This window comes from Coturnix japonica, chromosome 9, assembly GCF_054131305.1.
Source record: "Coturnix japonica strain WE chromosome 9, WE-NBRP24, whole genome shotgun sequence".
In the NCBI taxonomy this organism is placed as follows: Eukaryota; Metazoa; Chordata; class Aves; order Galliformes; family Phasianidae; genus Coturnix; species Coturnix japonica.
The window spans coordinates 26,150,083-26,173,248 of NC_140671.1; the positions used below are offsets into that span (position 1 = coordinate 26,150,083).

General features: G+C 50.3%; 1 protein-coding gene across 1 annotated transcript in view; it reads left to right on the plus strand.

The window, feature by feature from the left end:
- Positions 1 to 28: 28 nt before the first annotated feature.
- The window catches only part of EPHA8 (EPH receptor A8), a 37,935-nt gene continuing 14,797 nt past the window's right edge, over positions 29 to 23,166 (plus strand). Inside the window, exons 1-3 of the mRNA XM_015882832.3 lie at positions 29 to 1,467; positions 12,791 to 12,855; positions 17,422 to 18,085. Coding sequence (XP_015738318.2) covers positions 1,383 to 1,467; positions 12,791 to 12,855; positions 17,422 to 18,085 — 814 coding nt within the window. The 5' untranslated portion in view covers positions 29 to 1,382. The remainder of the gene's footprint in view (positions 1,468 to 12,790; positions 12,856 to 17,421; positions 18,086 to 23,166) is intronic.

Genomic DNA, 23,166 nt, shown 5'->3' on the forward strand with positions numbered 1-23,166 from the left:
GGGGGGGGGATATTGGGAGATAGGAGAGTCCGTGTCCTGAGCTGCTTAGTGATCTGACCCCGTGATACCACTGATGACAGAACCTCTCCAGTGCTGTCTGCAGGAGGATGGCTTTCCCAGGCTGCCAGAGGGGAAACTGAGCCGAAGGGACCCGATGTGCAGGGCTGTTCCCAGATCCTGGTGATGAGTGCTGCAGGGGCAGGCACAATCCTCAGCTGTGAATGGGGGGAATTGTTGACTATGGGCTGTGAGATGGGCTGGGATGCAGCTCCTCAGGCTGCAGGGGTAGGGGGCTGCTGGCAGCACCATGGGGTGCTCCTGATGGGATGAGTTTGGCCAAGGCTGTGCCATGAGCAAGTGGATAAGGACACCTCCGATGGCACAGGTGGGAGCCAGCACTGCTGTGATTACAGCCGGGTATCAGCCATGGCTCAGCACTCAGATGGAAAAGCAGTGGTGGCAGCTGGAGGGGATCTGGCAGATGCTGAGTGTTGGATGCTGAGCAAGGCACTCACCCGGCTTACCAATACCAGCAGCTCCAAGCAGGAGGGGTGCCCAGTGGGCAGCAGGGAGATGCTTCATGCCCAGGTAGCCAACCTGATCTAGTAAAGGTGTATGTTTGGTGGCCCTGCCAGGCAGGGGGGTTGGAACTACACGATCCTTGAGGTCCCTTCCAACCCGGGTCATTCTGTGATTCTGTGTGACCTCATGTAGGGCCCCTTTGCCCACCTGGGTGGGAGAACTGCTGGGGTCTGTATCCGATATGATGTGGCACTGAAGCAGGGGCTTGGCTGACCCCCCAGCCCTGGATGTATGAGGGGAACACATGCAGGGGGTCCTCATCCTCCTGGTGCACCAGAACTGAAGGGTAACCCCACCTCTCCTTGTGCCTGACCCTGACCAAGTGTGTGCCCCCTGTTTTACCAGCCAGAAAGGAAACCTCAGAACAACTCTGTACCCACCGACAGCTCCTCCATCCCACGGGCCGGGCCGGGCCAAGGCAGCACGACCACGGCACCGGGCTGGAGGTTCGGCTTTCACAGCATCCTCAAAGTGGGATGACGGGGAGCACAGCACCAAGAGACGGGGAAGATGACCGGGGGGTGCGGGAGCCCGTTGTCGGGATGCTCCGGCTGGGTCCAGCGTGTGCGTGCGGAGCAGGAAGGGGGGCTCGCTGCAGAGCCCACCCACCCCATTGGCTTGTGAGCGGTGACAGGCAGGCTGCGCCCTCCCCGCCGAGCCGCTCGGCTGTGTGGATGCGAGCAATGTGCGCAAAGTGCCTTTGACTGAGCCGGCGTGTGCCGTAGCTCCCGGCGTTCGCTCGCAAAGGTGCCGAGACCACCGCGGCATCCCCATCCCGCAGCTGGCGGCCCCGCCGGACCATGGCATGGGCACAGGGGGACCTGACGTCCTCACTCTCCATCGTCATCGCTTTGGCTGCCTGCCTGTCCGCCACCACCAGTGAAGGTAGGACGTGGGGTGGCCGTGGGGCAGCATTTGGGGGTATACGTGGCTGTGGGTTTGGATGCATCAGTAGGGGTTTGTTGTCAGGTGAATCTCTGCTGGTCTTAGCCTCTCCCTGCTCTCAGGGGAGCAGAGCTCTGGGTTCCTGACTGCTTGAGTTTGCTGCTCCAGGAGCTTCTGCACAGTGGCTAAACTTCAGAGCTGGGCAGGACTCGATTCTGCAGCAACATTTGGGAGCTCTGCCCGGCCTTTCCCTGCGAGGGCTGTGCTGCAGCGTGCAGGGCTGGCTGCGTGGGGGACTGTGGCCGTGCAGAACAACTGAGTTGTGGCTGTCAGCACAAGGTGTGCTGGTGGGGCAGAGGGGCCGTGGGTGGGTGAGGGAGGGCTGTGCAGTGTGGATGCAGGTGGTGGGGGCTGGAAGGGCTCAGGTGGGAAACTTGTGCTGATGGAAAGGGCTGTGAACTTCTGGAGTGGGAAGCAGGGATTGGGGCAGGGACCCTCTGCTGGGTGCTCAGTGTCGGTGTTGACAGGCCTGCGCTTGGCTCCTGGCTGTGCTCAGCCCCAGCCCATGCTGGTCGTACAACCACCGGCTCAGGCCCCCTCAGTATGGCAGCGCTGCTCCCGCTGCCTGTCATCTGCTCGCTCATCTCCTTCCGTGCTGGCAGTGGTGTGACTGCTTCCCAGGGCTGCTGATCTTCATCACCCAGAGACCTGCCGTTCCCACTCCCAAGCGTGTCCTTGGCACTGGCAGCAGCATCCTTCCTCCCTTCTGCTACACCCGACAGCCGCATTGAGCCCTGGTGCCGGTGTCCCTGCCGTGATGGTGGTGGCATCCCTCCCTTCTCCTCGCTGCAGCTCAGATGTCCTCCTGCCACGCTGAGGCCCGCAGGCTGCTTCATGCCCTTTGCAGTGCCCGGCAGGGCTGGCTTCCTGCTGCCATCTTCCAACACGCAGCCCTACCTCCCCTCCCATCCGTCATCTCTTCCTTACCTGTATTACCCATTTTTAGCTCTCTGTTACTCCTACCCCTGCTTTCTGGCACTTCTGCTCATTTCCCACTGGCTTTCATTCCTGCCCTTGCCTCAGGCTCTCACTGCTGGAGATGGGTTTTATGGGATGAAGAATGGACCCCAGACCCCTGAGTCCCTGCTTCATGCTGCTGCCCCCTGCTTGGGGTCCTGTGTTCCCCCAGCCTCCCAGCATCGGCACAGGGAGCTCCAAGCAAAGCAGCCAGCCCGACCTCGTCTCACCCTGGCCATAGGCAGAGCATGAGAGGGGAGCTAGACACTGACCTTTGGCTGCCCCTACTCTTACTGCTGTCCCCACACCTGCCCCAAAGCAAAGGCAGATGTGTGGGATGGCAAAATGGGCCCTGGCTGTGCTGTGAGCAGGGTTGTGGCCTTCTGTAATGATATATGTGCTGGGGTGGGTTTCACAGGGTCTGTGGGTATACCTGGGTCCTGAAGTGTGCACCCAGATGAGAAAGACTGGGGTTTTCCCCACGATATTTGGAAAGGAAAGCTAATGTGTGGGGTGAGGGATATGCAGGGCTCCGGGGGGTTGTGGCAGATGGTGTCTGGGGCTGGGCAAGGCAGTGGGTTGGCTTTAGGAGGACATGTGGGGTCCTGCAGATGGACCATATGCCCAAAGATGTCCACATTTCCACAGCCCTGGGCATGGCTCTGTGGCGGTACAGGAAGATTCTGTGTCAGCTGGGCCCAACCAAAGGGGCAGAGAAGCTTTCACAGTGCTGGCAGTGTGACACACAGCAGTGCAGGGCACTGGGTCAGAAGGACAACAGTGCCTGTAACGGGGCTGCTGTAGGGCTGCAGGTTGAGGCCAACACTGTGCTGGCATAGGGCTGGCATGGCCTTGCAGCCTCCTGCCTGTGCTGGGCTTTAAAGGATCGTAGAATCACAAGTTGGAAGGGATCCGTAAGGATCATGTAGTCAAATCCTGGTTCTACACAGAACTGCCTAAAAATCAGGATATAAAATATCAGAACCCTACAGCACATGCCCACAGCCAGGGCAAACCAAGATGCTCACCATGGCCATGATCTCATGTGGTCACTCAGCTCCAACCCTGACCCCAAACCTAACTCAAACTCCAACCCCAACCCTAACCTGAACCTTAGACCTAACCTTAAACCATAACTTTAACCTAACCCCAGCCCTAGCAGTAACCCTAGCCATAACCCTAACGCTAACCCTAGCCTTAACCTTAACCATGACGATAACCATAACCATAACCTCAACCCTAAGAGCTCACAAATCTTTCTCTTCCCCACAAAGCTGCTGGTTTTGTTTTGTTTTGCTTTGTTTTCTTTCCAGAATGCTTCAAGGTATTAATTTTTTTAAATTCCATTTACTCGTATGTTGTTTTCTTTTTGCAGTCAGTGCCATGGGAAAGGGAGCGGGCAGTAAGTGGGGTCTATGGGAAATCCCTACAGCTCGCTGTGCTGGCCATTGCAAAATAGATTGCGAGCCAAAACTCAGATATTACCTGGAGAAGAGAAAATCTGAAGGGTCGTGAATGGTCTCAGTGGGAAACATTGGGGAAAACTAAAAAAGATTTGGTTTGAAATTGTTTCATTGCTTTGCATCTAAAAAAGAAAGTTATAATAACGCATGTAATAACATGGAAATAATGGTGGGGTGAAATATGGAGAGTATATGCACTGAGTCGCAGAGGTGAAAACATTTGTGGTGGTATTTTATGACATCATGTGTGGAAGTTAAATAACAGAAAACGAATTGTCTTCGCTGTGTTGAAACTGAATGGGAAGAGCAGAAATTGCCACAATTTTGAGCTTGGTGAGCGCCTGACCAAATTGTGTTTTCTGCTGGAAAATGGCACTTGGATCCTGCTGCGGGGCTGGGGTCTGCTGCTGATCACTGTGGGGCTGAGATGGGTGGGGGACCCCCAGGTTTTAGGGCATGTGGGGAATGGTGGGAGGTGGAGGATGGAGCAGTATCGCCTCCGAAATGGCTGAACGTGTGGGAGGAGGGAAAACGTGTGGCAGGGGGTAGAAAAAAAAAGAAGAATTGGCAAAAAATAAATAAATGAGGTGAAGTTCGGGATCTGTGCAAATAGAGGGGAGAGGGAGCGCGGCCACGGGTGGTTGGAGATCCTCGCTGGTGGTGATGGAGGAGGAGGAGGAGGATGGGAAAACCCAACGTTTCCCTTCACTGCCACAATCGGGGCCGCCGCACGGCGCCGAGGAGGGTTTGTGCCAATCTCCTCTGCTAATCTCCCGATTGTAATCTCATTAATTGCCCCTCTGCTCAAACAGAAAAAAATAAAGGGAAAAAAGAGGTAAAACTCATCTGTGCCTTTATTCAGAGCTCTTTTGCTATCCCTTCTGTGGCAACGCCGAAGTCGGGGCTGCGGGCAAGCAGAGCGCTGAAAGGCAGAGGAAATCCTTTTGCAGTGGTGAAAAGACTTTGGGGACGCTCTGTTCCTTTTTCCTATTGGAAATGAGGGAGTTTTGGTGTACACCGACTTTGGGTGGTGGTGGTGGGGACGGAGGGGCTTTGCTTTGAGGTGGGGAGCGGCTTCGGGTTGCCTTTAAAAAATAGAAATAAATCGGTTTTTTTTTTTCCAAGGCTTAGTGGCTTTTTGTTTGTTTGTTTGCGCTCAGAATGCTGCTAGAAAGCAAATACTGGCGCGACCGTCAGCGAGCCCAGGGCGAGCTCCAATCCCAGCATTTATTTCATGTGCTCGTAGTTCACCAAACTTCTGGAAAAATCAAATGCCCAAATTTGCAGGGAAATTTGCAGTGCACAAAATGCATTTCCTCTCTGTATTTTTTTTTTGGTGTTTTGTTTTGTTTCGTTTTTAAACCCACATCCTCAAATCTTCATTTTCCTGAGGTCCTGAAGGGATTTATGTACGGCGAAAACAAACGGGAGCCTGTTTTGGTGGGGGGCAGAAATGGATCTGATGAATCCAAATCGAAGTACGGCGGCAAACGCAGCCCATCCTTACAGGAAGCAGGGAAGGAAATCCCTATTTATTTGTATATATACATTTTGGGAGGGGTTGCTAAAAAATTACAGGAGAGAGAAAGAAAAAGATTTCCTAAAAAGAAATGAAACAAAATGAAACGAATTGCCTGTAGCTTGCTCAGGCAGGAGGGGAGCACCCAGCATGCAGGATTTGTGCTGCTTTCCCAATACCTCTGCTTTTTGTTTTGGTCAGGTCCTGTGCTTCCCCGCAGCCGTTGGTGTTCCTTTATCTCCCAGTGACTCCATTCATATGATAACTCTATTCTTGCCCTGACTGTTTTTAGATAGTTGGTTTTCCTAATGTGGGTTGGTAGCATGACCAACACTCAAAATTGCTCCTCTGCCCCAAAGAAGCAATTAACCCATTCGGCCCTGGGGGTGAGCAATGGTATCATGCAGGTGTATTTCTTGCAAAAAAAAATATAGACCAAAATTCTCACCTCGTGCTCAGGTAGGGGTATGGTACCCAAGGCCGTAAATAACGACCTACAGGACATTGTTCTTTACAGCCCATGCCGATAAACCCCAATAGATTGTGTTTGCCCAGGAAGGCACAGTGACATTTATCTGAAGCCAGAAAGCGGAACCATCACTTCCTTTCATAATTCATCCCAATGGTAAAAAATAATTGTATCTTTTGGTTGGTTTTTTTTTTTTTTTTCCCATATACATATCTGTCTGGTTTCACCTTCCAGCCACTGGTTCTTGTTAGGCTTTACTCGCGCGATCCAAAAGCAACCAATGGCTGCGGTGCCTTGCACCCCTCATTACAACCAGCCCAGGATCTCCATAAATCCCTCTCTCGAAGGCTTTTCCTCCAACCTGTTATGCCTGCACCCTCTGCTCTATCCCCACTTTTCCACATTGAGAATATTGGGTGTCTTAACGGCGCGCACAAAGCGCACACAACTCATTGGGATTGAGCATTGCAGCTGTAGGCAACCACCAGCTTCAAGCTTGGTGATTAATTCATCCAGATGATGAAGTCTGATGAAGAGGAGAAGCCTTACAAGTCTTATGAGGGGGAAATTCTGTTAGGAAATTTCGCTGTGAGGTTTTTAGGCTTTTAAAATCCTGCCTCGCGGGAAGAGGAATTTCGCCCTGTCCTCTCCAGTGTTTTTTTTTTTTGTCTATGAAAATGTTCAGTTTTAGAAAGCAATTTTTAAGTAAACGAAGTAATTGTCGTTAAAGGAATTAGCTTGTTGAAATGAACTCACCAGTTCACAAAGAGCTAAACGTGATTTAGACGATGGGTATGAAAATGAGAGACATCCTCAAAGAAATTAGGAAATGCATCCAACAACCTCAACTGCTCTCATCCTGACCTGTCCAAGTGATGCAGACATCTAAACACGCCAGCAAAAATAACACATTTTCTTAATGAATATTCTAGGGATAAACCTCCAATTTTTGCCGCCGGGACTGGTGGGGTGTAGGAGGCAGTGGGATGAGCGGGGTGCCTGCTGCTATCGGGTTTGTTTTGCTGTTGGGTTGAGTGCATGGGGCCACATCCGCTGAGTGAATGCATTCCCGTTTATTTCTTATTTTACCTTTTATTTTAATTATTATTATTATTATTTTATTTTATTTTATTTCAATTTATTTTAATTTATTTTTTTAAATTTAAAATTGCTCAAGCGATATCCTGGAGGGGCTATGGCCAAAATCCTCCATCACAGAGACTTTCAGTGCTCGAATGGACAAAACCCTGAGAAACCTGATCTGAATTCCAAGTTGGTTTTGTCCAGTGCAGGGGGTACAACACAGACCTCCCCCAGGGCTGAAAACCCAAAGACTTCCCCGTATTCTGTGCCTTCATTTTTAGTTTGTCTGGCTTTTGAAGCCCAGATTTCATGGGGAGGTGGGTGCAGCACTGAAAGAAGTGAGCAGGTTGTGCGCAGCATCGGTCACTGCAAGCAGCATGGGATGCTCAAAAGGACCCTGTTTGGGGTAGGAGATGTTGGCAATGCAAAATCCTGGACGGGCAGCAGGTAGGTGAGCAGGAATGCAGTGTGCAGACACGGAGTGAAAGCGCTGAACTGCCCTGGGATGGAGCTGGGGTATATTTTGGGGTTTGCTTGGTATGAGCTCATCCCCCCCAATATAGGTGAAAATGTGGATTCACTTATACCCAGCACCTGTGAGAGGAGTGAAGGGCAAGTCAGGGCTGATGTGGGCACCACCCCAAAGGGTCAAGGGTGGGAATGTCTCCCCCAGGAGTGGACACAAGTGCTCCCAGAGCCCTTCCTGATGCTGTGGGGACCCAAGAGCTGCCCTTTCCCCATCCTTGCCGCGCTCACACTCCTTCCCTTCACACACATCGGATGTTTCCATGGAGTTCTTCGCCTCTCTGACCTTTCTCACCCCCCTTCCCCAGAGCCTTCCTACCTCCTCCTTGCTCTCCTGCCCTGAATTACAACGAGCCCATCCACCCCATAGCCCTGCGGTAGCTCTGTCCCCTCCAGCTGTGGGCACAACGCTCATATTCCAACATTTCCTATGGGTTATTTCCATTCAGAGCTGACTATGTGTGCCATACACAGGGATGTGCACCGCTGCCCTGGCTTTAATTTGTGTTGCCTAAGCCAGCACGCCCAATTAGCCCTGCTGTCCCACTGCACGCGAGCATCAGCAGTGAGAAACACCAACATTTCATGTCTGTATTTTCTCACCTGTATTTTCAAGCAAGAATGCTGTTCGGCTTTTGATGTTTTTTGTGTTGATCTCTCTCTTTTTTTTTTCTCCCCTCTCCTCGAATGTCAAGATTTTTAGCCTCAGAAATACTTTATTCAGAGTGTTTTGTTTTGTTTCTTTATTATTATTACTATTATTTCACATTATCTCACGACATCTCAGTGCTACCACAGGTTATGCTCTCGCACTGTATATTATCCTGCACAATACCAGGCAGGATCTGGAAGGTTCAGGTTGATTATTTTATTTTTAAAACCCAAACTGCAGCATTTTTTGTTAGCACAGATTGAACAAACAAGCTTTCTTCCTGCATCAAAGTATTTCCTGCTCCTGGTCTATTGAAAAGGGGTGACCCGTTGGGCAGACCTTGCAGGCGTTGCTGCTCCCGATGCAGTGAAAAAAAAACAAAAACCCACACAAAAAAACCCCAAAACGATATAAAATTAAATACAGAAAGTTCACATTGATAATCCAAAGGTCTGAACAAGAAATCCTGCGATGGGAACTGGGGAACATCCAAACCCAAAGCGCTGCTTTTTTTTCATGGCAAGAGTTTGAAAATGCTTCTTTCTAATCTATTATTTTCATCCTGATTTTGGTGTTTCCAGCAAGGTGAAAATCCCATCTTCGTGCTGGGTTTGGCGATCTCTTTTCTATTCACCCCCGATGCTTTCCTGCATTTCCTCTCAGGGCAGTGGAAGCCATTGGGTCCTGGTGTGAGCATCGTGTACCCGCTGTGTTGCAGGCAGACAAAGCCTGTGCCGGTGCTGACCCACATCCGTGGGGCACAAAATGCCCTGCCCTCGGGCTGGTGTCAGTCTGGAAGTGCTGCTGTCTCAGGAAATGGGATCCTGAATCCGAAGCATCTCATCCTGTCTCCCCCGATGCTCTGAGGCCAGGACACGGCTTTGCAGTGCGATTTTTACCCCCTCCTCAAATCTGGAGGGGTCACAGCCGGCTATTCAGCGGGCTGGTGGATTAAACGGTGGGATACAAATAGCTGACCCCTCCTGGCCCCACCTGCCCCTCCAATGTCCTGCCTGAGATTATGGGAAATGAAAGCCGCTGCCTCTTGTTCCCCTCCTGCCAGGGAGCCTCTCCCTGCCCCTTTCCCATAGCCCTGCCGCCATCCCTGCTGAGGGCAGCCCTTCCCATGCTGAGCAGATTATGGCCATGGGGTGCCGTGGGGTGGGCAGAGCCCTATATGGGTTGTGCAGGTTGAGCCCTCCCGTCCTCAGGTGGCGGGGAGCTGAAGCGTCCAGCCGTACTGCTATGGGTTTAATTATCGATGCAAAAGGCGTTGTTGGGGAGGGGGGGGGAACCTTGCCGTGAATCTTGGGAGGCCTTTGAAGTTGTGATAGAGAGGAACTGAAGCCCAAGGGAACGGGGCTGCTCCCACTGACCCTTCCTCCCCATGCCTGCGATACAAAGCCCACCGCCTGGGAGGGAGACCGTGGAGTAATTAGAGTGAGGATCGCAGTGGGTTAATAATTATGAGGGATCTCTGAGCCCTCTTTGGTCCCCCACTGGTTTTCTGGAGTCTGAGGCTTAGCATGTCCCCCAATGTGCAGCTGCCCCACCGTGCACCCCACACTGGGCAGCAGCAGCTCCCACGGCACTGCTTGTGTGCTGGGACTACTGGGCACAGCGATGCGCTGTGTGGTCACTAGCCCAAGTGTTGGGAAGGACTTGGGAGCACTCCCTCTGAAGGGAGGGGTATCCATGGGTTATGGATATGGGGGTACAGGCAAAATGGATGTGAGCTCCTTTATCCCAAGTGGGGACTGGAATTTGGTAGATGTGAATATGGGCATGAAACGGGAGGAGATGAGTCTATAAATGTAGATGCGGGCGTATATAAATAAACATACGTTTACATAAATGCATATCTACTTTCTGCCATACGTATATCTACTTTTTGACATTTACATGCATACACATATATCTTTGGCTCCCACATGGATGAGATTTTGGTGTGCACTAATTGCACCATGTTACACAACACAACTTGTCAAGCAGGTCTCCCTTGCGTGAGCCTCCAGCTCAACACCCCAGTTTGCACCAGGGAAGCAACCCTGCAGCTCTGTAGGTGCTTCCATTCGAATGGGCAATCAGACTTGACAGCTCTTCCATCAGTGCGAGAATTCCCCTTGACACCTCCTGGTGTTTTGGCTCAATACGCCGAGTCAAAGCCAAGGCACAGAATAGTGGAAATCAAAATGGTGCTCAGGAAGAAAAAAAGAAAAAGAAGAAAAAAAGGAGCTTGCAGTTTGAGACTGATACATCCGGACAGTCCATAACATCAAACAGAATTACCCAGCTGTAGGATAGAGGTCTCCCAAACCAGCAGGTTTTCTGAGAAACATTTGGGCTGAAAGGAGTCCTTTGTGATGGACTTGCTTGTTCTTCTGCATTGAGGCCTCAGAACTCTGGGGAAGCAATTGTGGCTGGGACATCACCCGCAAGGCGCTGGATAGGGTTCCCAGTTGGGTTCCCAGTTGGGCTTTGAGAAGGAGTGTGGGTGGGGAGCCAAGGAGGGCTGTGAAGACTCTGCCAGCTAAGCCAGTAATTCCCTGCAGTTAGGGCTGGAGCTCAGCACCAGGAGCACGGCACAGCTCCCTGCAGTGCTTCAGACCAACCACCCTGCAGACCATACCTCATACTGTGCATGGTAGCAACATGATCATCTCAGAGCTCACTGATGGGGCTCTTGCACCAGTGGGGTAGTGACTTCCCCACACCAAGGCTGACGTCTGAGCTGTGGGTGTCCCTTGTCAGACAAGACAGCCTTTAGGGTCCCTTCCAACTCAACCCATATGATTCTATATCTGAGCACAGCACGCAGTAGCACTGCTAGATGGGTCCTCATGCACAGCCTCGTGTTTGCTCTGTAGGAACTTAATGCGAGAGCTCTGCATCAGAGAATGCCTTTCTATTTGTGCAGTGCCCACTGCAGTGGGCTTAATGCGTCGGACCCCTATATACGCTTTGCAAAAATGCTTTCTAAGGAATAAAAGAAATATCTTAGCCCTCTTCCTGCAAAGAGGCACGAGTAATCCGCTCCACAGGAGTGCTGCAGGGAACACGTGCTTGTGTAGTGCTGTGCAGCAAAGCACCTGAAAGAAGGCTAACCTAAGCCTAAGCCTGACCTTAAGCCTAACACTAAGCCTAAGCCGACTCTAACCCTAAGCCTAACCCTAATTATAACCCTAAGCCTAAGTGTAAGCCTAACCCTATCTATAACCCTAACCATAACCCAAACCATGACCCTAGCTCTAATCATAACCATAACTAACATAACCCTAACCGTAACCTTAAACATAACCCTGACCATAAACCAAACCATAACAATAGCCATTAGTCTACACAACCATAACCATAACCATAACCATAACCATAACCATAACCATAACCATAACCCTCAGTATATGAGTCTGGGTGTTAGATATAGGGTTTGTCTGGTAGGATGGGGTGCCACAAGCTGTCTGCAGGCAGCCTGGGTCCATGTGTGTCTGTGTCAGAGCTGTTATTCCATCACTGTACCTCTGGGGAACATCCCACCATGGGGCTGCATGCTCCGACCCCATCACTGCACCCCACATCGCAGTGCTATGGCTGCAACCAACCCTGGTGCTACTTTACAGCCCCTTTTTGCAGCCAGCCACAGCCGTGCCCAGCTTCATGTATCAGCGTGGGAATAAGGGCATGGAGACAGCGGGGGGAGTGAGGCTGTGAACACAGCCCTGCTCACGGCTGTCCTGCCGAGGGTCGTCGGCACCGCGCTCCAGCACCGTGAGCAGGGAAACTCCTCAGCCCAGGCTCCCGCTGGGCGAATTACCCAGGGAAAATAGGCAGAAAATCTTCAGATTAACAATAACAAATAAAAATGGATTTGAGATCTCCGAGGTAATTACTCCGTGCTGAGGGCAAGGGGCCTCTCTAACAGTGGGAGCAGCGCCTTGCAGCGAGCAGAGGGGCTCGGCCTGCTGTTGGGCCAATGAAGTCACACAAGAAACCCTGGAAATTCTTTCAAATTGTTCTGCTAACATTAATAAATGCTTCAAAAGCTCCTAATCTGCTCTGTCAGGAGCATGACGTCCGGGTGTTTCACAGCCAGCTCACGTCCCTGCTTCCTTCTCCCCCCTTTCCTTTCCCTGCCTGGTAATCATAAATGGAAGTGGCACCCATTCCTACAGCTGCTGGGGCCCACTTTGGCCTCTGGTGGGGCTGCAGCTGTGATCCTGTTGTGTCCCATCCCACCATGACAGCCACTGAGGAACTGTGGAAGGGCTTAGGTTGGAGGAGATCTTAAAGATCATCCAGTTCCAACCCCTTGTCGTAAGCTGGTTGCCAACCATATAGGATGCCCAGGGCTCCATCCAACCCAAAAGAGTACACTGCTTTCTCTTATGGCCACAGCCCCGCTCTGTTGCATCCCAGCAGCTCTGAGGAGCAGCATTTATTGCCATTGAACTGCGCTACAGCCAGACAGGTCCCTGTCACTAACTACAAAGTGCCCCACCATGGGGTGAATCAGGAGGGGTCAGTTGTGATGCTTTGCTTTTTAGCTCTCAGTTTAGAGCAAGCTTTCTAATACAGCATTTTGTTCCTATGTTTTCCAGTGAACTTGCTTGACACATCAACCATGCCAGGGGACTGGGGTTGGCTGACCTATCCCTCACATGGGGTAAGTATGAAGTGGCTGTTGAGGGGTGGACCAGGCTGTGTGTGACCAGGTCCTGAGCTCTAAGGTTATTCAACCCCATCCTCCCCGCATTCTCCCTTCGCTCCCATTTCTATGGCCATGTTTTCCTGCAGCAAAAGCTTTCTGCAACCTGTAAATGTCATTTTCAGACAGCACTGACCTGGCTGTAAGGACTTTTCCCATTTATTGACTGAGCAGAAATGATTCCATAACTGCAGGCAGGTCCAACTGCGAGGCAATGTGTGGCATACTGCATACACAAAGTCGGGGTGACTTACCTTGTGCTGCTGCATTGGGTTTTTCATGTCCACTCTTCTTTTATCCCCTCTCTGAACTAAATGGTGCTAATCTTTTCAATTCCACCTCCTACAGGAATCTTCCCAGGCCCCTAATCATTTTCATTGATCTGTTGCCTGAGACTTTCAGTCCTTGTGCTGTCTGTTTGAGAGGGAGTGATCAGAACTGTGAGTTCATAATGGGAACAGGGTTGAGATTCATATCAGATATTATCATACATGTAAATACGTTAAATCATTAACTCAGCTCTAATTTTAGCAGTTAGCTGTTGCAGTGATGACTGTTGTGGAAATATAATAGATACAAGCCCTAGGTAAGTGATGGGGTAACCTTCCTCTCCACTTACCCCATGCTTTTGCCCAGTTCATGGCCTCACAATGGAGAAGAACCATGTAGTTCTGTGAAAACTGGCTTGAATACCTCCAAGGAGGATGCCTGGGTTTTGATGGGACCCCTTCTCCACTCCCCTATCCTGTGTGAGCCATGGGCTACCACAGGAAATCATAGAGGAGCAGGGTAGGAACTTAAGAACCTTATGGGAATGCTTTTCCTCTATGGGTTTGGAATGGCTGAGCAGGGTGGAGGAGCAGGGGGCTGAGAACCCTTAGCTCAGCTGAGGGTCAGCAGCACTGCTGGCCCCAGGGAATGCCAAGCCATCAAGGAGCCATGCGTGGCCTGTTTTGACATTTCCTCTTGCCAGATAATCGTCTGAGGGGTAATTGGCTGTAATAGCTGCTCAGGGGTTTAATTGCGTCCCCCCCCCTCACCTCCACCCCAAGACACGTGCAGTAAGCAGAAGGGTCACCGGGAGCATCCCCATCCTGCAGGCTGCAACTCCTCTCAATTATGCCTTCAAAGGGCTCCCAGGAGCTTTGCAGCCCGCTCTATCCCCAGAACAATTCCCTTCGCATTGAAAATTAGACTCTTATCACTGCTGTCAAAGAGGCTGCTTCTGCCCCCCCCCTTGCTTCTGGTATGCCAGCTCTCCCCAGCAAAGTGCCCCAGTGCCCCAGTGCCCTTCTCTCCCCTCTCCTTGCCTGGCACATGACCTGCTGGATCAGAAGGATCCCGATCGGCCCCTTTGCAAATTGCTTTTCTACTGACTAATTAAAATGCTGATAAGTCAACATATTATTAATAATTATTGTATAGTCTACTTTGATTTACAAAGTCAAACAGGAAATGATTTTGTTCAGGCACAGGATATCTTAAAGAGCTTGAGAGATGTGTTGTAAAAGCTAATTATAATGGGAGAACCTTAAGCAATGGAGAAATGCCCCCACACTCCCCCTGACCCCACAGCCCTCCCCATATGTGAGCCCCGTGCTGGCATTGCATATTATTGCTCATTGCTCAAACCATGCATGTGCACCTGACATTCCAACACCATATGGGGTCCCAGCTGCCTCCTTGGAACCCTACAAGACACTGGGACGCTGTCATCTACTCATGTTTGCCTGTCCTTCCTTGCTTTGGTGTCCTTGTGTTATTTCTATGAGTAACTCTTCCAATCCAGAGCTTTTATACCAGCATGTTACAGCTGTGACGAAACCCATTTTCTTTAAAAAAGGAAAGTGTAGGCGTGGAACGTTGCAAGGCAAAGATTTAAGCTAGTAATTGAGATAAAAGCTCATCTCCCAGTGCTTGTTCAGTGAACGCTGTGTTATTGCTAATTCCCCAGATGCTGGTCACTACCAGGAGTTAATCACCAGCAGTGAAGCTCAGAGTAGTTAGCTGCCAAACAAATCCCTCCTCGGCCATAGCAGTGACTGATTTCAGGGGATTATCTCCATTAACGCCCCCCATCTAATGATTTATAGCCTCAATAATGTCCTTCTCTATTTCCTCTCCTGGTGACAGCAGTATGAGGGCCTTGGTAGCTCCTGGTAAATGCCGCAGCTCAGAGCTTGCTTTGGGACAAGGGAAAGTGCTGGAAGTCCTGGTGGCAGCAAAAGGTTTGCAGTGCTAAGAAGACTCTACAGCCCACCCCCAAAGCCATTCCAGGGCCATGAGGGCATTGGACTCTATGGCCAACATATGGGCACTGTGGGGTGGCTAGAGGCTGAATCCCCCCTTGGGAACACAGTCCTTCCTTGCTTGTTCCCCTCTACTTCTCCTCCTCCTCACTCTGCCACGTTGCAAAGACCCTGGGAGACTTCTAAGTCCTTGCTCAGCCTCCCAGATATCTGCTGTTTGCATCTTTTCCCTTTCATAATCTGGCAATTTTTATTTATTTATTTATTTATTTATATCACATGTGTTGACTTTAATTTAAACTATTAGGCAAGCCCCTGCATACAGATGTGGTCATGTTCCCACCCCCAGCACACACACACACGTGTGTGTGCTCACCACGTTTAATTATGATGTCCTCATTTCCATCTCGCTGGTGGATCTTATCGCTAAGCTTCCTTTAAGAACAAGTGTTTCAAACTGGGACCTGCTGGGAAAATGTGCCTGTGGCATCTGAGCCACCTGTGTATGTGGCCCAACCTTCCTATGTGTGCCTCCTCTGCTGGCATAGCACTTCCCTGTGCCACTGGTGCTCCAGTCCAGCTGATACTGGGGTCCCGCGATGGTTCCAGCTCCAGCAGCACTGCATGACACACCATGGTGATGAGCTGGGTGAAAAGAGACATTAGAAGGTTCAACGAGGGTGAGTGTAGAGTCCTACACCTGGGGAAGAAAAACTGCATTTATCAGTAGAGAGGGTTGTGCTGCTGGAAAGGAGCTCTGTGGAGAAAGTATGGGTGTCCTGGAGGCCAAGAAAGCCAATGGTGTCCTGGTTGACCAACAGTTGACCAACAGAGTGACCACAAGCCAGCAGTGTGCCCTGGTGACGTGGGATGCATCACACAGAGCATGGAGGGCAGGACAAGGGAGATTCTCTTCCCCTCTTCTCTGCCCTGGGGAGGACACATCCAGAGCACTGGACCTAGTGCTGGGCTGCCCAGTTCAAGGCAGATAGAGAACTGCTGGGGAGAGCCCAGCGGAGGGCTGCAGAGAGATCAGGGCCTGGAGTACACGATAACCTCTTCTTATATTGCAGGCACTGCTGGAGTGCTCTGAGCATCACTGTGTTTGCCAAGGGGAGCCAGCTGTGCAATGCAGGGAGCACCCCCCGCTGCTGCTCCCAGCAACACCCCGCGTGCCTCCTCCCCTGCATGGTTCTGCCTCATTTCCCAGGGGACTCAGCAGGGAGAAGACAGGAAACAGATGTTGTGTTAATTTGTGCTCTATTAATTGTGACGAGGACTTCCACACCCTCTGCGGCGCTGTGGTGTGTGCATACATCAGTGTGTGGGAGTGGGGCCATGGAGGGGTGGGGGTCATTTCTGGGTGAAATTCAGGCCTGACATTTCAGAACAAACGTGGGCATTTCTGGAATGTAGGAGGTGATTTTTTGATAAGAACCAGAAATGCGTATTTTTCTCTCAGCAGTGGCTTGCCTTTCGCAGCCTTTGCCAGCACATTCCCCTCTGAATGAGCTTTTGTTGAAGTCCACACCTGGTGCTGCTGCCTTTTCCAGGCTGCTTTGAGCTTGTAGGAGGGAGAAGTGGAGTTTTCTCCTAAAGGTGAGATGCTGGGGGAGTTCTGAAGATGTACTTCACTGAAGTGGCCACTCTGATCACCCCCAGCACTTGCTGAAGTCACCAGAAATCCTACTCCATGGGAGATACAGGTCAAGGAGGTTAAATGAGGAAGGACTTTTCTATTTGAGAAAGGAGAAAGGAGCAGTCTTCTCTAAAGATGTTGCTGTTGATGTACTTGTGTTGCTGCTAGGAAGGACTTGGGCTGAAGAGGTGGTGGGAAGCCCCCGGAGAAGGGAAGGTCTGTGGATCCTAGTGAGGGTTTATGGAGGTGGAGACATGTGAGGCAAGAATGAGCACCCAGAAGGATCCAATTGCCCCCCAAACCTTCACTTAACCAGATGAGCTCATCTGTATCCAAGTCTCAGTACTTCTTTTTATGTCTTCCCAATCAGAACTGCTTAACAACCTTCCCTGGATAGTACAGATGCCCGTTTACCTCCAACTCACCCACTGATTCTTCAACCCACACCTCCATCACAGTCCTGCACTTCCCCACTCTTCCATCCCCAAACTAATCCTGCTGCCACTGCTACATTGCTGAAGACCTCTGGGTTCCCTATCCAGCCTTCCAGCCTGTGAGAAAGGCTGTTCTGAGTGCCCTGTTACTTGCTATGTGTCGTGCATCTGGGTTGACCTGTTTTCTCTCTCTATCCTGCAGTGGGATTCCATCAATGAAATGGATGAGTTTTTCAGCCCCATCCACACCTACCAGGTGTGTAACGTCATGACCCCCAACCAGAACAACTGGCTACGAACCAACTGGGTTCAGCGGGACGGTGCGCGGCGGGTCTACGCTGAGATCAAATTCACACTGCGGGACTGTAACAGCATGCCGGGTGTGCTGGGCACCTGCAAGGAGACTTTCAACCTCTATTATATGGAGTCCGACCGTGACTTGGGTACCAGCACCCGTGAGAGCCAGTTTATGAAGATTGACACCATTGCGGCCGATGAGAGCTTCACCAACGTGGACCTGGGGGTCAGGCGCCTGAAACTGAACACAGAAGTGAGGGGTGTGGGGCCCTTGAGCAAGAGGGGTTTCTACTTGGCCTTCCAGGACATAGGTGCTTGCATTGCCATTGTTTCAGTGCGGGTGTACTACAAGAAATGCCCGGCAATGGTGAGGAATTTGGCGTCTTTCTCCGAAGCCGTGACTGGGGCAGACTCGTCCTCCTTGGTGGAAGTGAGGGGAGAGTGCGTGGGCCATTCAGAGGAGAGAGACACCCCCAAAATGTACTGCAGTGCAGAGGGAGAATGGTTGGTGCCCATCGGGAAGTGCGTGTGCAGTGCTGGCTATGAAGAGAAGCGGGATTCCTGCATGGGTGAGTCCTGCTTCTTGCTAGCAGTACCTGAAAGATGACGAGGGGTGGCTGGGATTAGCTCTTGGCCTCTTGTGGGAAGAGCTGAAGACAAAACTTTGGAAAGCCAAACTCTGTGGAGACCAAGAGATGCCCCAGCCTTTGGTTGGTGTTTCCCAAAAGGTTCATTGATGCCATTGACAAGCTCTTTGAGAGCCCCTGTGAGGCTGGCTCTTGGTGAACAGGGTATGATTTTGGTACTGGGGCTGGATATGGGATGGGGGCTGCCCTGGCTGTAAAGAGACATGGACAGCACCCCAGCCACATGCCCCCAGCAGCTGTGCTGCAATGAAAAGCAAATGTGACCTCTCCAAAATGCCCCAACTCACTCACTTCCCTTCAGCAGGCTGTTTGAAAGCAAAAGGAAAGACACAGAGCTTTGTGAAACAAGGTTATCACATCCATCCATCACCCCTCCCCAGGGCTGCCGTACAACCCTCCCATCCTGGGGTGCGGGAGCCATCCCTGGGGTCTTCTGTGCTACAGGGCAGGCTGCAGGCTGCCAACTGTACAAACTGTGATAAGGAAGAGGGGTGACCACAGATGCAGAGCACTGGGCACCGCTGCTGGCAAGGGGCCACGTGTGTACAGAGCTCGGTGAGCTGGGATCCCAGTGAGAGCCCTCCACACAGGTTTGTTTGCTCTTGCTTTCTTCATCAGGGATGTTTAGGGGAGCAGCGTTCCACCTCTGCAAATAAGAGCAGGGGGCCTTTGTTTGAGTTTCGTGGAAGTGTTAAGTGAAGCATTTGTCTTAGGGAGAATTGATGCAAGGTTAGGACGTCCAGTGCTTGACTGGAGCAGATCTGGGTGCTGCAGGGACTGGTATCAGCCCTGGAGAGATCCTGGCTATGCAGATTGGGAAGGACGGGCAGAATAAATGCTAACATCCAGAATTCCTCCTCTCTGTGGCCACTGATTTGAAAGTCATCTTGAGACAGGTCTGATAATTCAGAATATATCTTCCTCTCCCATGTTAAAGGGTGGGTATGAAGCGTGCCAAGCACATGCCACCATGGTAAGGGCATGGCCCTCTGGTATGACTGTGTCCCATCCCCATGACTACAAGGAGCTGTGAGCTGGAGGTTTGGTTCCAAAGGGCCAAACACTCTCTGTATATTCCTCGTCAGCAGGAGGTCACCACCCTAAAGCATGAGGGATGGTAGCAGAGGGAGGATGGATGACTTTTTCAGCCCTATCCACACCTACCAGGTCGGTAATGATGGCATATCAGTCACGACCCCCAGCCAAAACAACTGGCTATGGACCAGCTGGGTTCAGCAGGATGGTGCTGAGCACGGAGATTCCAATATCCCAGCACCAAATGAACAGGAACAGCACAACCTTCCCAGTATTTCCTTTGGGTCGGGATCTGGATTGCATACATCTACACACGAAACCAAAATAGATGCAAATCTCTGATCTTAGCTTCTCATGCTTGACTGGGGCAGAGTTCATTTTGCACGGTGAGAAGTGCCTCCCTGGGATGATTTATAACCCAGGAGGATCTGCCGGAGTTGGAAATTAGCCGTTTTAATTGTCAGATGAACAAAAGCAGGATTCCAGTCGCTGTCGTCCCCACTAATTTTTCATCCTCCATCACTGGGATGAGATGATATAAATCACTCCTTGTGGCCCTAATAATCTTTCTATAAATATCAGGGACATTTTTTCTTTCTTTCTTTTTTTTTTTGCTTGGAGGAAAAAAAATTAGACAGAAGATACTTTGCCTTTATGGCAGTGTTTAAAATGTGATTCCAAATTAATTTCCTTTTGCCTTTCACAGCCAGACGCCTTATTTGTCAAAGCTAAAGATGTTTGAACAGTGGAGGTTTCTCCCCCTCCTCTTTAACATTCATTTTTCTAAGGACCTGCCAGAGTGATGGAAGAGAGCTCGGGAAAGTAAACCGTGGCCAGTGATGTTCGCAGCCCTCTAGAGGAGGCAGAAGGCAGTGCCAAAGTGCTGGGAAGGATGGAGTGAGGCTGGCCATGCATAGGAAACAGCACGTTACTCTCCCCATCATCCATGCATTTGCTTTTCCCCTTCAATTTCAGTGTTCAAAAGACTTTGTGTCCCTGCCTCCCCACCATCCACAGGCAGCCTCAGTTTCCTCCTTGAAGTGTCTCAGTCCACAGTATCTCTTACACACAGCAAACAGCCACCACTCTGACTAAATAGCGGAATAAGTGATAGCATAAGTGAAAAGTGTACGTCCCAGCAATTTACCAGGTAGGAAGACAAGCAGCATAATTCACTGTATTTATATACAGTCAATGTACAGACCAAGTTGAGATGCGTTTCTATAAGGTCAGCTCAATCAGTGAGATGGGAAAGGGGAGCACTTCAGCACTTGTTTCCTTCTGTGGGAGGGGAGGCTGTCTCCTTCAACAGCCTCCCTAACCCATTACAACCACCACCCTAACCCGAACCCTAACCCTAACCCTAACCATAACCATAACCATAACCATAACCATAACCATAACCATAACCATAACCATAACCATAACCATAACCATAACCCTAACACTAACACTAACGCTAACCCATAACCATAACCAAAACCATAACCATAACAATAACCCACTACTACCACCACCATAACCCTAACCCTAACCCTAACCCTAACCCTAAACCTAACCCTAACCCTAACCCTAACCCTAACCCTAACCCTAACCCTAACCCACTACTACTGCCACCCTAACCCTAACCATAACCATAACCATAAACATAACCCTAACCCACTACTACCGCCACCATAACCCTAACCATAACCATAACCTTAATCTTAACCCTAACCCAACCTTAACCATAACCATAACCATAACCATAACCATAACCATAACCCTAAACATAACACTAACACTAACCCTAATCAAAAAGAGTCAGATGGGAATGGGATAGGGGCAGTTGTTCAGCTGTTCCCTGATGAACAAACCCCTTTACCTTTGGGATCTCTCATGCCTAAAGGAAATGGATCAGGAGTGTCTGGTTTGCAATCTGGAAACCAGTTACTTCTTTTTCTGGATTGTGAAATTTGCACTGATGAGCCAATCAGCAAATTTAATGTACCTTAAACCTTTCTAGTGGGCAACTTTAATCGAGCAATTAAAGCACCACCGCATTGCTAATGAAGAGGAGAAAATACCCAGCTTGGTAATTATGTGCTTGTGAGTACAGCTGTGCGTCCATGGGAAGAAAGTCAGTGGGGAAGGATGGTTGCCCTGAGGAGTGGTAGCTCTGAATACATACAGTGGGAGGGATGTGAGCATCCTTTCAGTGATACCAGGCAAGGAAATCAAATTAACTCAGTGACTCACAAGATTTCCATTGTTGCTTTGCAAGCTTTGTAACTATGCAGGCAGGAGCATCTGGCGAGATGATATCACCTTCTGTACATCTCAAGCAAAGTTCCACATCTAGGCTGCAAAGAAGATGTTTTGTAACTACATGTTGCTTGCAAAGTCTGTACATTAAGAAGATGTTTTCCCAATGGATTAAGCAGCCCCAGGAGGGGTCAGTGCAGAAATGGCAGGATCTGCACCCTTTGAATTTGCTGGAAGCTAGGCAGCATGTAGTCCTTTTCCGATTAGGAATAAATGGCTCTGGCAGCATTCAAAGACCTTCGCTGCTTTGGGAATGAGTGGCATTGGTGTGAACTCTTCTTATCTGCAGAGTTTATCCCTTGTCTTGTCCCCCTGCACTACCAATGTGCAGACACTGGGGTGCCAGTAGGGAGCTCAAAACCCAGCAATGTGCTTTGTGCACCAGTGCTTGTGGTAGATGGCACGTTACAACGGGGTGGTGGGAAGCTTCAGTTCCCCACCAGTCTCAGTGCTATCACCCTGCATGAGGAAGAGTCTCCTGCTTCCCACAGAGCAGCAGCACCCTGCCAAAAATGTATTCCGCGCTTGGCACAAGGTCTGCATCCCACCCATGTCAACACTTCTGATGCAACACCATGTCTTCTTCCCCTTCCTGAAAACAAGATGCTTCTGATACCACGTCCCAGAGAAGGAGAAACGAAGCCAAAACTGGTGGTGCTCAGCTGTGTGGGGGCTGTGCTGGCCCCTGGGGTGCTTTTTACTTGCATGCTGGCCCCTAATTTAAACCTTAGCTGCATGCATACATCCGTAGCCATAAAGATATGGTGAGAAGTCTCACACAGCACCCGAAATAGTGAGCTGGTTCCAGCAGGGACTGGGATTAAGGTCTTGATGCTGTGTGTCCTTTTCTTTTGTCACATAGGCATCATCACTCCCCAGAGCCCTGCAGCAGGGATCAGGGGTACACCCAGTGCCTTCATCTGCATTCAGCTCCACTCATCTGAACAGAGCTCTCTGGGTTTGTTTTTCGTCTGATGAAAATTGCTGGCTTTATTTATTTATTTATTTATTTATATATTTATTTATTTATTTATTTATTTTTTCCCCCTGAAACCTTAAATAGTCCTAAAAGCCTCTGAGAAGGCAGTTTTGGAGAGAGATTTTCTTTCTAACTCTAGCATCAGGCCATGGGGCAATGCCTGGTATAGAAATGCAGGCAGGTCCCTCCCCAGGCCATTAAATAAGTGAGATAGAGCCTGTGCTGTCCTGGGATTAAATGCTGAAGTTTGGGGGCAATGAGGCAGATGCCTGATGTGATGAATGCCCCATTCCTGCAGGTACCCAAGGTCAGGCTGGAGGGGCTTTGAGCACTGATGGAGCTGTGGGTGTACCTGCTCATTTCAGGGTGTTCGACCAGATGGCCTTTAGGATCCCTTCCAACTCAAAGTGTTCTGTGATTCTCTAATTCTATGTGGCTCTAGATAATATGCTTTGTATCAGTGCCTGTGTCACATTGGAGCAGAGATTGCCAGCATCATGCTGAAGGTGGATTTAAAAGGGCTGAGACTTTCAGTATTAGCTTCCCCTGCAGCCTGAAGGGCACTGGAACCCAACAATACCCTTATTTCCATCTTTATCTCTTCCCAAAGGATCAGGTGCAGGGATAACCTGAAAAGCTTTGCTGCAGGGCAGGGTACAGGGCTGCCCCATAGCACCCTCACAGC